Source organism: Aptenodytes patagonicus, chromosome 15 (assembly GCF_965638725.1).
Source record: "Aptenodytes patagonicus chromosome 15, bAptPat1.pri.cur, whole genome shotgun sequence".
Classification (NCBI taxonomy): Eukaryota; Metazoa; Chordata; class Aves; order Sphenisciformes; family Spheniscidae; genus Aptenodytes; species Aptenodytes patagonicus.
Genome location: NC_134963.1, coordinates 12,227,667 through 12,241,898, shown reverse-complemented (window position 1 = coordinate 12,241,898; position 14,232 = coordinate 12,227,667). Strand labels below are relative to the sequence as shown.

Genomic DNA, 14,232 nt, shown 5'->3' with positions numbered 1-14,232 from the left:
GAAGAGCTCAACTATTACAAATTAAAATACGTAGCAAAATTGAATTTAGTTGCATCTCTCCGGCAAGGCAGCAGAATCGGCCCGTGCCTGCCACCCCCACAACTAGGAATGTTTGAAAGCAGCTGGGGTGCGAGATACATTTATTTCACTGGAATGAGACACAACTGTGTAAATACTGCAGGACAAAGCTCGCGCTGGAAGGCTTAGGGTAGCACAAAGCCGTAATGGCGCAGAGGCAGGGTCGGACACGTGAAAGCGGTGCGTCGTTCCACGCCGAGCACAACCCGAGCGGCAGCCGTGCCCCGCCGGTTTCCCTGGGCGAGGCGCGTCCGGGGGTCCGTGGTGGCGGCTTTGCGCCGTGTCACCGAACGCAGGCAGGGGAGGCGAGGCGGTGGGCGGTGGCTGAGCCCGTCCTGAGGCATTTCACGGCCGGCGCTGTCCGTACCGCGGGGCGCGGGCGGCCGGGCAGTCCCGGCCCCGCAACGCCCGCGCCCACCGCCCACCTCCACCTTTGCAGCAGTAAAATGCAGCACTCGCAGCGCGCATGCGCCTCCCCCCCGCCGGCGCCCCGGGATAGCTATTTATAGCAAGTGACGTCACCTAGAAATAGAACGCGGGGGAGCAGCGCCCCCTCCCCTCCCCTGCAGTCTCCTCAACTCCGCCCCCTCGTTGCCTTCCTAGCGCGCAGGCGCAGGCGGCGGCAGCAGCGCGAGGCTCCGAGCCGGGCGGAGAGGCGCGAGCCGCACACGGCGCGGAGGGGACGCAGCGAGCGCGCGGCTGCCCGCCTTGCCGCGGTCCGTGAGCGCGAGGCGCCAACCGTCGCCTGGCAAGCGCGGGCGAGCGGCGGCAGAGGCCAGCCCAGCGGTCGCCGAGAGCGTGAGCGGGCGGGCGAGCGTGAGGTGGTGGCTCCATTTAGGTTCCCTACTCGCACCGCCCGCGCGTTTCGAGGCGCAGATCCCCGCCCCCCCTTTCCTCTCTCTGTGAGGGGCGCAGAGTGCCCAGCCCAGCAGCCACCACGGAAGCGGCTATGGGGGACCGAGAGCAGCTGCTGCAGCGAGCCCGCCTGGCCGAGCAGGCGGAGAGATACGACGACATGGCCTCGGCCATGAAGTCGGTGAGTGGGGCTGGTAGCGCGGCGGCTGTGGGTCATACCCGGGGAGGAGTGTGTAGGGTGGGTAGTGGCGGGGGAGGGAGGGAGGGGAAGTCCGGGCCGGTCCGAGGCGGAGTTGGGTCCCGGGGAGGATGCTAGCCGCCAGGTCCCACCCGTCGCGGTGAAGAAAGGAGGGCGGGAGCAAGAGCCAGACCATCCCGCTGGGACACCTCGCCGCCGTGTGGGGCGGTGCCCGTTACTACCTGCCTCGGGGAGAGACGAGACAAGCAGTAGCCGGTCCAAACTGGACTTGGATCCCCCCTTTTCTTTCAAATTTAATTTATTTCTCCCTTATTTCCTTCATTCCCTCGTAACGACCCCCTCGCAGCCCTCCCGCTCCCTTGGCTGTCCCTGCCCTGGGGGTGTGGCTGTCCCCATGCCCTCCTCTCGCCCCTCTCCCCCATCCCCGCCAATCCGGCGCGCAGTGCAGCAGTTTGAATACTGCCCGCCTCTCTCCTCGTCGCGGCGGGAACGTAGCGGATTCTTTCTCTGGCCCCTGCTCAAGACGGGGTCCATCCTCGCGCACCGCACCCCCCACCCCACCCCCCCACCCACCCCGCTTCTGGGGGCTAGCGGTGGGGATGACGGGTTTGACCTTGGGGTGCGTCCCCCTTCTAAGGGAGTCTGGGACACGCGAGCGGTTGGGGGTGCTGGTCGGGTGGGCTGGCCGCTGGGGCGGGGGGTGTCTGGGGAACCCACGCACGGCAAGAGGAGCCCCTTCCTTTTCTAGACGTTTCTTTTGCCTCGCGATAAAAGGTACGAATAGAGGCCTCACCCACAAACACGAGCGCGCTGACTCAAAGATGGTATAGTAGTTGCATCCGGGTATAAAAGCTACCCCATGCACAGAGAGCGTTTCCCAAGCTTTAACGTTGCCTTTTTGCCTCTTCTTTGTAGGGTAACAAATTCTCAGTGCATTCCTTATCCAGTTGAATACTGACATGAATTTAAACACTTAAGTTACAGTTGCAACTCAGCTCCTTTCAGAACCAAGCAATGAAAATTACTTGTACTGACCTGTCTGTACTGATACATAATAAAATTGCAGAACGATCAAACTTCTAATGTCTAGTCCCTTTTTTAAAAACAAAGTATTCATATAATCTGAATTTTAGGGGTAATGTTAATGCCAGTAAATGCTTAGCAATGTCTTTGCTGTATCTGATTACAATTGGTTTGTTCTTGCTGATCTGTCCTTTGTGAACACCAAAAGACCCCAAGAGGAATCAAGTTTCCCTCGAGAGTACTGCTGTTTAAAGACATGAGGTGATTTTAGTTTGAAAGAGCAGCTTCAAATGAAGTTCACATTTTTGCTGTAAGAATCAATCCATTTAGTCTCGTTCAGGGGCTGTGATGTATGTCGCGTTCCTTAAATGAGGGCAGTAAAAAGGCACTTATTTTGCTGCTCTTGTTCACTTTTGCTACTGTGTCATAATAAATACTATGACCAATCCAGTTCTGAAGCAGCAATACTTCTGAGTATCTCCACATCAGAGGCACGAGACATTAAAATAAGCTGTATTTTAATGATATCGCTAGAATTCTTGTTACATATAATGTAGTAGTAACAGCTATTTATATCCCGAATCTCTCAATTGCTAATTCTAAAAGGTGATATGAAGAAACTACTAAAATCCACCACTGCTTTAGAAGACTCTGTTTCTAGCTGTAGTTAGTAGATAGCTTTTTATTTTTCCAAATACTGCTGAACTATAGTGTATGTATGACTCTCTGAACATGTGTGAAACAGAATACAGTTGCTATGCCTCAGGAAATAAGTAAATAAAGTACATATGACTAGTGTGTATGTCCAGTTGTCTTTTTAAACTGTCCTAATTATTCAATTTTCATTCATCTTGAGTCACAGTATTCTCATCTGTAATGCTATTTTTGCTCTCAAGTAAGTTGTATAATGGTGAGCTTCTGTAATTGCGAGCTTGAGAACACTGTGAGCTGTCTTGAGCATTTATGAAACATTACATTATAGATCCTTTAAAAATACAAAAAGTAAAGCTGAATTTAAAAGGCAACAGTTTCCTTGTTTCAAGCTGTTCATGTACTGTTGCATGCCTATAATGTAGCATCTATTGGTTACTTGGCTTTCACAGGTGTTCACTCTAACATGGTAATTTCCAGAATGCTCTTCAGTGTTTGAAGTTGATTTTGTAGTTCTGAGCTGTTATGAAATGTTGTTATGTGGGCTGTCTGTTATCACACAGCTAATATTTCCTTCAGTTTCAGTGGTTGTAAATAACAGCTATTAAGAGAACTTTTTATCCATATAGAATAATACTCAGTCATCTTGCACTTCAGAGACATTAGACTTCCTTTAAGAGGAAATCAGTTTTCTAACTGTGATATCTATTCTCAATGCAGGATATCTTGATTTGAAAAGTTTCTTTAAAAAAAAAAAAAAAAAATCTCTGAATACAACATATCTGATGGTTTTTAAAGGTGCTATATGAAAATAGTGTGCTTCCAGTGTAAATAGAAATCTGAATGGTAAATTTCAGTTCTGGATATTTATCACCACACTTTTACAATACACACTATGGCCAACAGCCTTGTAGTTACTCCTAAAACAAAGTAAAGACTATTTTAGCGAAATCATACATGCATTATTTTTGAGACTGCCACTGAAGGAAGAAGTATGGCAAGACTGCCATTTCAGCTGTCAGTATAAAGCTGGAGAAACACTTACTTTTCAGTCCTATCAGTTCCTTCTTTTAAAGAAAACCCAGATGAAGTAGCAGTTGTAGCTTAAATAAGGAAACTACTGCTCAATAATACAATTTTTTGTTGCTGTTAAACTTTTTTTCTTGGAAGAATTCTAGTATTTTGGCTTATAATGTGTAGACAGGAGAGGAAAATGAAACTTTCACTTAGTTTGCTGTTATAAATTAATGAGTTTAGTTTACTTTTTTTTCAGCTGAAATTATTTTAATAGAAAATACAATCATATGTAAATGTGCCTCTACTAAATGGCATTCTTCCAAGGGGTGTGGCATTCTCATTGCATTAAATGCTGCTCCAGGATTCCAACTATTTGAAAAAACCCTATACGGTAGGTAAAAAATTATTTCTCAACACACTGAGGCAAAATTTGCTTTTAGTGTAAGTGTTAAAGGTTTTCACTTGATGGAACAAATACTCTAGCATATTGAGACTACAGCATTGAGTACCTTTGGGTTTAGATCATTCCAGAAACAGGTGAACATTTTAGCTGTATAAACCCTTTGTATTTCAGACAGTATTAATCCTAATATGTAGTGCTCAGGAGGTCTATTAATTTATGCTGCTTTTCTAATATAGCTACATAGCAAGTAGAGAGTCATTTACACTTTAGAATTGGTAAGATGAATCTGAGTTGTGTGAGAGGTAGAATTTTAAAATTAGTCACGTGTGAAATACTACTAAGGGTGAAATAAATTTAAGTCTTGGTATTATCTAGAGTTTAAGAAAAATAGCTTGAGGTTCTAGTTTAATTTGTAGGCTTTATCTGTGTACATAAATGGACTTAAAAGTTTGGGATGTTCCATATTTTTAGTATTGTAACACACAGTTCTTCACATCAGTGTCTGGTTTTGGGTTAATGAAGTATGTGTGTGTAGGAGGGGCAATGAGATGCCTTTAATGTAGATGATGCCCTCCCCTGCTGTGCGATGACTTCCTTACTGTGGTTTTATACAGTAAATCTAGCTATAAAACTTCCAGTGCTTGATATAAAATACTGAAGCCACATGATGCAAGAAACTGATCTGGTTTAAATTCATTAGTCTGGTTTCTATTTGTTAAAAAAATTATGGACTGTGTAACTGTAATCATTATAACTCCTGATAAACCTGACTTTATGCTGGCTCAGGTACAGTCATTTTTGCAACATCTTGCTAAGAACTGGCTCTAGCTCTGACTTACATGCTCTGGCTAACAAAACAGAAGTATAATCGCATACATTCAATTGACCTGGGTCAAATTCTACTAGGTAATCTGACAGTGCATCATAGATCTGCTGTCAGTTGTGGAACCTTCACTTTGTTCTGTTTTCCACGTGAAAGTAACTCAGCTTGGTATGGCCTATGTGGGATCACACACATGTAAGTAATTTCTGCGCTGGTAAAAATACTGCCACGCTCATCAGCATGTATAGTTAGGAATTCCAGGGTTATAGTCAGGATTCCTTCTATATACTCCCATTTTTTTCCCAGTACGCTGTGAAAGAACTTTGTGGGCATAAAGCAGAGGAGGAGATTCCTGTAAGTATTACAGAAATAAAATTATTTTAGACTGTATTCTTGTTACAAAAAGCAGACTGTCAGTCTGAATGAAAACTGCTAGCAGATCATAGCCTGTGTGTTCAATTGCATCATCTGGCTCTGGACTGAAAATGACCCCAAACTTAGGTGTGAGAGCAAGCTGTGTTTGCATAAGGAAAGTATAGAGTAACACCTGAGTAAGTAAATACTACTTTGAAGTCATACTACAAATGGCTTTTCATCTTTTAAGTGCTTCTGTTTCTCCTAACAGCCATTATAAGAAAGTGTATCTCTGTCTAAAATGTAAAACTAAATTGCTGCAGTCCAAGATCTTTTCTATTAAGGAAAGGCTATAGGTAGAATGGAAGTTGGGAAGAAATAAATTTCCGTCAGCATTGCAAGTTTTCTTTTTCTCTACATCATCCCCACACGTGAAGGGAAACGTGTCTGGTTTTATCTACTTTGCTAATGTATCTGAAATAGATAAAACAGTAGATAGTTCCATAAAGGTCCCACGCTTTCCTTTGAGTCTAGTTTCTTGTAATACAGCTGTTACACCAGGGAGGTAGATGTGATTTTTAGATATATCTACATAGAGTATCAGCATTTTTTAGCTAGGATGGGGGACAATTTGCCATTTCTCTCTCAGAAATCACCAGCTTCAAACTGAGAAGGAAATAGTTCAGGGCTAATGAAATAAAAATTAGGGGGAGGGAAATGACACTGACATCCTGAAGCATGTTGAAAGGTGACACTGGAAAGGAATGAGCTTCTCTGAGCATTGGAAACTTCTGCCACAGAAGAACAACTAATGTGAAACTACTGGTTTGTTAGGCTGAGTTCCTGCGCTCCACATCAGATGCTGCTTCCTTTGAAAGTGGTTATCAGTTTCTAGATTAACAGAATCTGCCAGGGGATATAAATTATGCCCAGGAATGGCATGACATTGATATTTTAACTGTACCTTATCTGAAAAAGTAATTTGCTTTGTGGTTCGAGGCTTGTGGCAGTCCTGTATGTAGTCTTCTGGCTATGATATGTTGTATTTGTTATTGCAGCTGCTCACAAATGACTTCTTCAAGCCATTTTCAATGGCTTGAAAAAAAATAAACGCTTTGTTTTTGTATTGCAAGATTTAATTCCTTTGATACAGTGCTAAAATCTCACTTTTGTCATTTTTAAAACAGATGAAATATGAATGTCCTGTTTTCTTCTAACTGGAAATGTAGAAAACTTGAAAAATCAAAGGAAAAATAAGCTGCTTTCAAACCTTTCACAGTTTAACTTTTGGTGGTGGTCTTCAGTGTACTGACTTTTTTTGAAACTAATTGTACTTTATGCTAGCTTTGTATAGCTTTATTGTGGAATAGTAATGCTTTGCCATCTGGCTGTTAGGGCTTGCATTTGGAAAGGCAGTATGTTTGACAAAGGGATGTGTAGTTGACAAACATTATTTCTATTCTCTTCTCCAGAATTTTACAGTTCAGTAATTTTTTTAATTTGTCACTAATTGTTTAGAAAACATTTTTAAAGTCATAGTTGGCAGAGCAGATTTTTATTTCTATTTTTATGTAGTCTAAAGAGACTGTACTCGCTACCAAAAACCCAGTTGTTTTGAGATGGACTTGAGTTGATGGTAGTTTCTGATTCTCCAAGATATGTCAGTAACTTTTGATACATCTTAAAGCTAGTAAACATCTCCTAAGCATGTTGAATTAGCTTCTCTGTTAATTTTTCCTTTTTACTTTAAGGAACAGTTTCAAGGTGAGTTTAAGTCAGTCTTGAGAATTAAATTATACAGCAGTCTAGTGATGATCTGGAATAGTCTCTTAATTAAGTCTCTTAATCTTACCTCTTAGATACTTTCGTGTTTTGATTAAGAAGTTGTGCTGGTTTTGGCTGGGACAGAGTTAATTTTCTCCATAGTAGCTGGTATGGGGCTGTGGTTTGGATTTGTGCTGGAAACAGTGTTGATAACACAGGGATGTTTTAGTTGTTGCTGAGCAGTGCTGACACAGAGTCAAGGCCTTTTCTGCTCCTCACCCCACCCCACCAGCGAGCAGGCTGGGGGTGCACAAGAAGCTGGGAGGGGACACGGCTGGGGCAGCTGACCCCAACTGACCCAAGGGATATTCCACACCATATGGCGTCATGCTCAGCATATAAAGCTGGGGGAAGAAGGAGGAAGGGGGGGAACGTTCAGAGTGGCGTTTGTTTTCCCAAGTAACCGTTATGCGTGATGGAGCCCTGCTTTCCTGGAGATGGCTGAAGACCTGCCTGCCCATGGGAAGGAGTGGATTAATTCCTTGTTTTGCTTTGCTTGTGCACGTGGCTTTTGCTTTACCTATTAAACTGTCTTTATCTCAACCCATGAGTTTTCTCACTTTTACCCTTCCGATTCTCTCCCCCATCCCACCAGGGGAGGGTGAGCGAGCGAGCGGCTGGGTGGTGCTTGGTTGCCAGCTGGGGTTAAACCATGACAGAAGTTAATATTCTTTTTCCGCATATGAACAACTGCTCTGCAGTTAGCCCTTTTTCCTGGGCTTTTTTTTGTTGTGCTTTACATGAATGTATCTTGAGTATTCCCTGCTATTTCTCAATCTTGCTATGCCAGGATAAGTTTTGTTAGTCTGGTGCTTAGTGAGAGTTTTAGCAAACTTAGTCCAAGCTGATGAAAGAGCTAAACTTTAACTGGCTAGTCTAAATATAGTATCAAGATGCTTCCAAAAGTTACACTGCATTTTAAAGATTGTACTGTAGACCTACTTTTAACACTGAATGTTGAATAAAGACCAGCCAAGATTACCAGAGTTCATGTTAGACTTTACAAGATCCTCCCTCTATTAATGTGATCTTCAGAAATTTATGTAAATATGCTGTTTATCAACACTTGCATTGAATTTTGGTTGTGATTAGGGAAGGTCGGAAGGCTTTTCAGGTATAGGTTATCTGCAATTGCAATGGCTCGTGTGCGAGTGGGCTTTATAAAGCAACTTTTTCAGGGTGGGTGTTGTGATGCATTTTCTGCAATTAAAAATGAAGAACATGAGAAGAGAGACAATAGACTAGAAAAAAACTTGGAATACCCTTTCAAGGCTAGTGGTATTCCTGTAAGATTGTATTTTGTCTTTTGTGACAAACTGGATGGAATTTGAAAATGGATTAATTTATCTCCCCTTAAGTAAATACAGCAGCTGTATAGCATAGTAAAAAATTTAGGGTTTAGTACTCAAAATTTTTTGATGGTTCCTAGGACATTTGTTATGTACTGTAAAATGCCATTTTGGTGTTTTGAATACACAGAAGACATCTGTCTCTAAAAGTTTATATTAGAAAGTTTAAGAAACCACCTTAAGGAGGCAGAAGAAATAACTATAACAAGGTTTATGATGACTGCTTATCTTTTAGAAGTTACTGAATACTTAAATACCAGCATTTAGGAGGATATTTAGTTTGAAGCAGAGGGAAAGAGATGAATGTGAAGGTAGCAGTTAGTAAGGGTAAAGAATAGAGGTGGTAAGTGGAGGATGAGGTGAAAAATGGAGATGATGATGTATCAGGTGAAGAATTAGGATAGCTGTGGTTGCAGTCTTCTTGTAGCTTTAATTTCTTTTGTATGGGGTCTGGACTGCAAAGCCAGTGGTGGTATTTCTGTTACTGTTGTCCTGTCCCACTAAGTCTCATCCTCAGTTGTTTTTGTGACTTGTATACTTTTCCATACTCAGTTTTTATTTTTGTGGGTAATATAGCTCAGTAGTGTATTAACAGATCAAGATTTTTTTTTTCTATTTTTCTTTTGAATACTATAAAGATAAGGAAGACTGGTGGAGGAAAAAAAAATATTTATTTGTGTGGTTAAATGATGTTTAAGTTTTAGCAAAACATTACTAACTCCTTTAAATCAACCACTGTGTTTGAGAACTTGCAGTGAACTTTCAAGCAAAGTCCTCCAGCAGTGCAGGAATGACCAAGTGATTATTAATCTTCTTTGGTGGATTTCTTTATTTTATTTTTGTAAAAGCAAATGCTGTCCTAATAGACTGTAGGGAACAAAAAGCTCTTAGCTGAACCTTTACATCTTGAGGGAGTTAATACCTTTATTAGAGAAGATGATATAGGTGGGTTGTAGCAGAGATTGTTGAGGGAGGGGTTGTTGGGAGGATGTTGAGTAGAAGCTGTGAAGAAGATTATGAAGATATCATTAGAGTTGATTCCTGTGCATTTCACCCTCTGTAGATTGCCTCTAATTGTGTTAGGCCAGGCAGAGCACTGTCTTTTGGGAGTTTGGGTTCCTGAGCTGTGGGGAAAAGGCATTTTGGAGATAAAACTAATTGACTTACAATATTTTAAGAACAAAATCTAAATTTGGAAGTAAGCTCTCTCTTACTGTAACAGTTATAATTCATATAAATTATTTTTTAGGCTTGGAAAGATGCACATTTATTGGATGGTTCACTGGCTACACCAGCAGTCTCAGAATAGTGTAAATATTTGTGACTTAATTATTTGTAGTATGCAAGTATTTGGTTGCAAACATTCTGATGCCTGTCAAGCAGTGTAAATATGCATATTTTTAAAGAAATAGTTAATGATTTTAGCAGCGTCTGAGCAAGGACAATTTTACTTTCACACCAAAGTACATATCCTTAGAATTCTAGTGACTTTCAATGCAGTATGCTTAAAGTAGTGGAGTTACATTTTTCAGCCTAATTTCTGTGAGTTTAATTTCATGTTTGTAAATTTGCAAAAGTAGAACAACGTCACGTGACTATGTCTGATAGGTTTTATTTCCTAAATTAACACAGCAAGTGAAATAGGCCTAAATACAGTATTACAAGTATTATCCTTCCTCTATCTCAGCTTTTTGTAGTAGGAATTTGGAGTTGATCATGACTTTTTCTCTTGATTCCCTGTTCTATTTCTATGCAGTTTCTTTCATGTCCCATCCCTGAAATTTGTCTGCAGCTACCACTTAGCAGAAATCAGGATAATTTTTGTATTACGTTGTATAATTGCTCACTAAGTAACTGAAAGATACTATGAAACACTAATTCCGTTTGTACTACGCAGAGCTTAATCATAATGACTGCAGAGCTTCCATCTCTGCTGTCGAATGAAAGCAAGCAGCAGGGGAAAGAAATGCAAGAACTGCACCAGTTTCCGGTGTCTGTGCTGTGTTCCAGATTCATAGAACTGGTATTCTAGGTACATTTAAATTCATTGCTAAGTGTGTAGTCTGCATAATTATAGCAAAGACTTCCTAAAAAAACTGAGCCTTCCTTCTGTGAATGCTTCTCCATTACACAAGCCTGACTCACTTTTATTCAGTGAATGTGCTTTGCAATGGCTTCTAAATACCCATTCTGTTACGACAGAACTGTGGGGTTTTCACTCTTTTAAGTCTTGACTGCAGAAACAGTTTTAAACTTTCAGCGTTACAAATTGATTCCTGTCTAGAAGGAATTTCGGGATCTAGAAGGAATTTTGAATCTTGAACTTCATGATGGAAGTTTTGAAGGAAGTTTGCGTGCTCTTCTCTATGACAAACCCTTTAAATTTGATCTTTGTCTGTATTTTCAGGTAACTGAGTTGAATGAGCCTCTCTCAAATGAGGATAGAAACCTGCTGTCTGTAGCCTACAAGAATGTAGTTGGAGCTAGACGATCTTCCTGGCGTGTCATCAGCAGCATAGAGCAGAAGACTATGGCAGATGGGAATGAGAAGAAGTTGGAGAAGGTTAAAGCCTATAGGGAGAAGATAGAAAAGGAGCTTGAGACAGTCTGCAATGATGTTTTGGCTCTCCTAGATAAATACTTGATCAAGAACTGCAATGACTTCCAGTATGAGAGCAAGGTCTTTTATCTGAAAATGAAAGGGGATTACTACCGCTATTTGGCAGAAGTTGCTGCTGGAGAGAAGAAGAACAGTGTTGTGGAAGCCTCAGAAGCTGCCTATAAAGAGGCTTTTGAAATCAGCAAAGAGCACATGCAGCCCACTCACCCAATTAGGCTTGGGCTGGCACTCAATTTCTCAGTGTTCTACTATGAAATCCAGAATGCTCCTGAGCAGGCCTGCCTTTTAGCCAAACAAGCCTTTGATGATGCCATAGCAGAGCTGGACACACTAAATGAGGATTCCTACAAGGACTCCACTCTCATCATGCAGTTACTTCGAGATAACCTCACTCTGTGGACGAGTGACCAGCAAGATGAAGAAGCAGGAGAGGGCAATAATTAAAAAGCTTTCCTCCGATCCCTCTTTCATCCACTTCACCATCCCCATCATCACCAATATTTCCTTGCCACAGTCACACTAAATATCTAGTGCTAAGCATATCTGTATTGTACAGCTGTTCAGATCTGCTGTCCACTTTATCGAGAAGCAGTTTCAGATGAGTCTTCATGGGCATTGATGGACTGATTGGTTTATTGGCCCTATTTATCTTAGTTGCACTTGAACAGTGCAGAAAGATGCATAGTAAATGAGGCATTTTTAGTTTGCCTGTTGATTGGAAAATGATGGAAAGAATAATGGAAAGTGATTGAAGATGATTAGATTCCAGTTAAAATTTTTTCCATTTGAAATGAGCTGACAGTTCTGTTAAGCAGTACATTTTGTGCATGCAAAGTAAATTAGCCACCCCAAATTTTTTTTCAGTCAATGAAAACAGTTAAGCTGATGTGAAATGAGAACCCTGTTCATCAGTTTACAATAAACTGTTTGAAATGTGAGGTTTCAGTAGCAATTTGGTTTTTTGCCTCTAACTTATGTGCACAGTTTCTTTTAATGCAGTGCATCTACCTAAGAGTTTTGATACTTGTAACCTTTTGCGGTTGTTTTGAAGAATCATGAATTTATTTTTTGTAAACTCTTTGGCTGTTTAGTTGTCTGTGTATTCTGACAACACTATGTCAATATTAGCCCATGTTAAGATGGATGACTGAGATGCCAGACTTCTAAATTAAATGTTTTGGAATTAAATGAATAAAATAAAATGCTGCTTTGGGGATGTTATCTCTACGTAAGCTGTCCTGTCTTTTGTTCACAGCAGAGATTGAGTTACCTAACACATCACTGATGGGTTAAAACATACTTAATCAAAAGTTTAATGAGAAGTTGCCTCTCGTGCTGAAAAAAATTATTAAAAATATCAGCATGCCGAAAAGAAGAAGAAGAAAAAAAACGGGGGGGGGGGGGGGGGGGGGGGGGAGAAAAAACAAACAAAAAACCCCCACAAAACCAAAAAACACCCACAGCCATCTAGAATGTGATACCACTCACCTGTGTCAAAGTGGAGTTTCCAAAGGGATATTCAGTTACATGCTTGGTAGAGCAGTTGTAATGCAGTTCTGCTCAGGAGCTGAGAAGTTGTAAAGAACGTTACTTGTTATACCAATGTAAAGACTTGTATTTGCTTCCATCAGCTGTAACTTCTAAACTTTTTTTTCTGAAGTGCTAACCACCAAATCACCTTTACACCTGAAAATCCCAGTAACTTTACTTCATATTTACCTGCTTCAAACAGAAGCAGTATTTGTTCTTAAAGAATGCCTCTCTATTTTACCTAACTTAAGTCTAGTCCCCAAGCTTATGTTGTTGGTTTTGGTTGTTGTGTTTTTTTTTTTTTTCTCCCAACAGTTAGTGTATACATATGTTTGTCGGTTCTGTACATACTTCTGTAATGGTATGTTACAGAAGCAGGAAAAGTTAGCTGTTCTGTGTTGCTGTGTCCAGACTGCTGCTTGGCATCTGAGCTAGCTCAAAGGTCATGTAAGTTCTCATTTATCTAAATCTATTTTTCATTGATTTGTGCAATAAATATTACTGGTCCGAATACCCACAACAACTACTCATACTTTTTAAAAGCAGTGCACAGGTTATTTTTAAGTATCTGGAGGATTAGAATTTTTAATGGTAGATTTGTGTGTATTTATATATTCTATCATCTTCTAGGTAATTCTAGCTTTATTACATTGGTAAAGTTGGCGACAATTGAAAGACTAATGCAACATCTGAAAAAGATGAAAATACAGATCCTTGATGTTGTGCTATTGTATAACCTTGAGGTGCTTGACCTCCTAGAGTAGTTTGAAGTGTGTACTTGATACAAATCACTACTGTCTGCCAGGGCCTGTTCTGGAAGTCACTTCTTCCTATTTGCTCCTGTTTCATCAAACAGTATACAAGTCCCTGTTTTTCAGTTTCCCTTTTTGCAAGCAAGCCTTGTGGGAGTCTTTTGGCCAGTAATATCCATTTGGGCTTTACCTGTCTTCTAGATTGCCATACCTTCTCTTCTTTCCTTCCTCTCAGATCTGCTTACCTGCCCCTGTGGAACCAAGGTAAAACTTGGCAATAAGACCGCCTTTTTATGTTGAAACACTCTGGCTGGTTAATAATTAATATTATTGGCAATCACTAGGTTTATTTTCTTCCTGTTTATAGAAGTACCGCTATCTTTTTGTTAATTCAAAAGCTAAGGAGTCCTTTCTCATTTTAGTTACTGTCTTGTGCGGATCCTGTGTCGCAAACCTCTGAGCATTATGTAGTCTCCAAGTGAGTGAGCAGGTCTCTGACATCTCTGGACTAGGCAGTTGAAGATTAGCTATTGACCTGGTGCATAAGATCCAAAATGGAGACCAAAGGGATTCTGTAGAATGGTGGAGTTCCTGGGTGCTTTAATGATTTCTGGTAAGAGAGTTTATAAAGTGTACCAATCAGGTTGTGGTGGTTATCTGCATTGCCGTTACTCTGGGTAAATCTTTGCTGGGTATCATAAAGTATGAAATTCTATTTTGAAATAGCTTACTGACTCTACTCTGCTGGAAGGGT

At 41.1% G+C, this 14,232-nt stretch overlaps 1 protein-coding gene across 1 annotated transcript; it reads left to right on the top strand.

The window, feature by feature from the left end:
• Positions 1-747: 747 nt before the first annotated feature.
• On the top strand, positions 748-12,423 carry YWHAH (tyrosine 3-monooxygenase/tryptophan 5-monooxygenase activation protein eta). Its single transcript, XM_076352602.1, has 2 exons — positions 748-1,114; positions 10,984-12,423. The coding sequence occupies exons 1-2, from the start codon at positions 1,028-1,030 to the stop codon at positions 11,638-11,640; spliced, it is 744 nt and encodes a 247-aa protein (XP_076208717.1). The 5' UTR covers positions 748-1,027; the 3' UTR covers positions 11,641-12,423.
• The last annotated feature ends 1,809 nt before the right edge of the window (positions 12,424-14,232 follow it).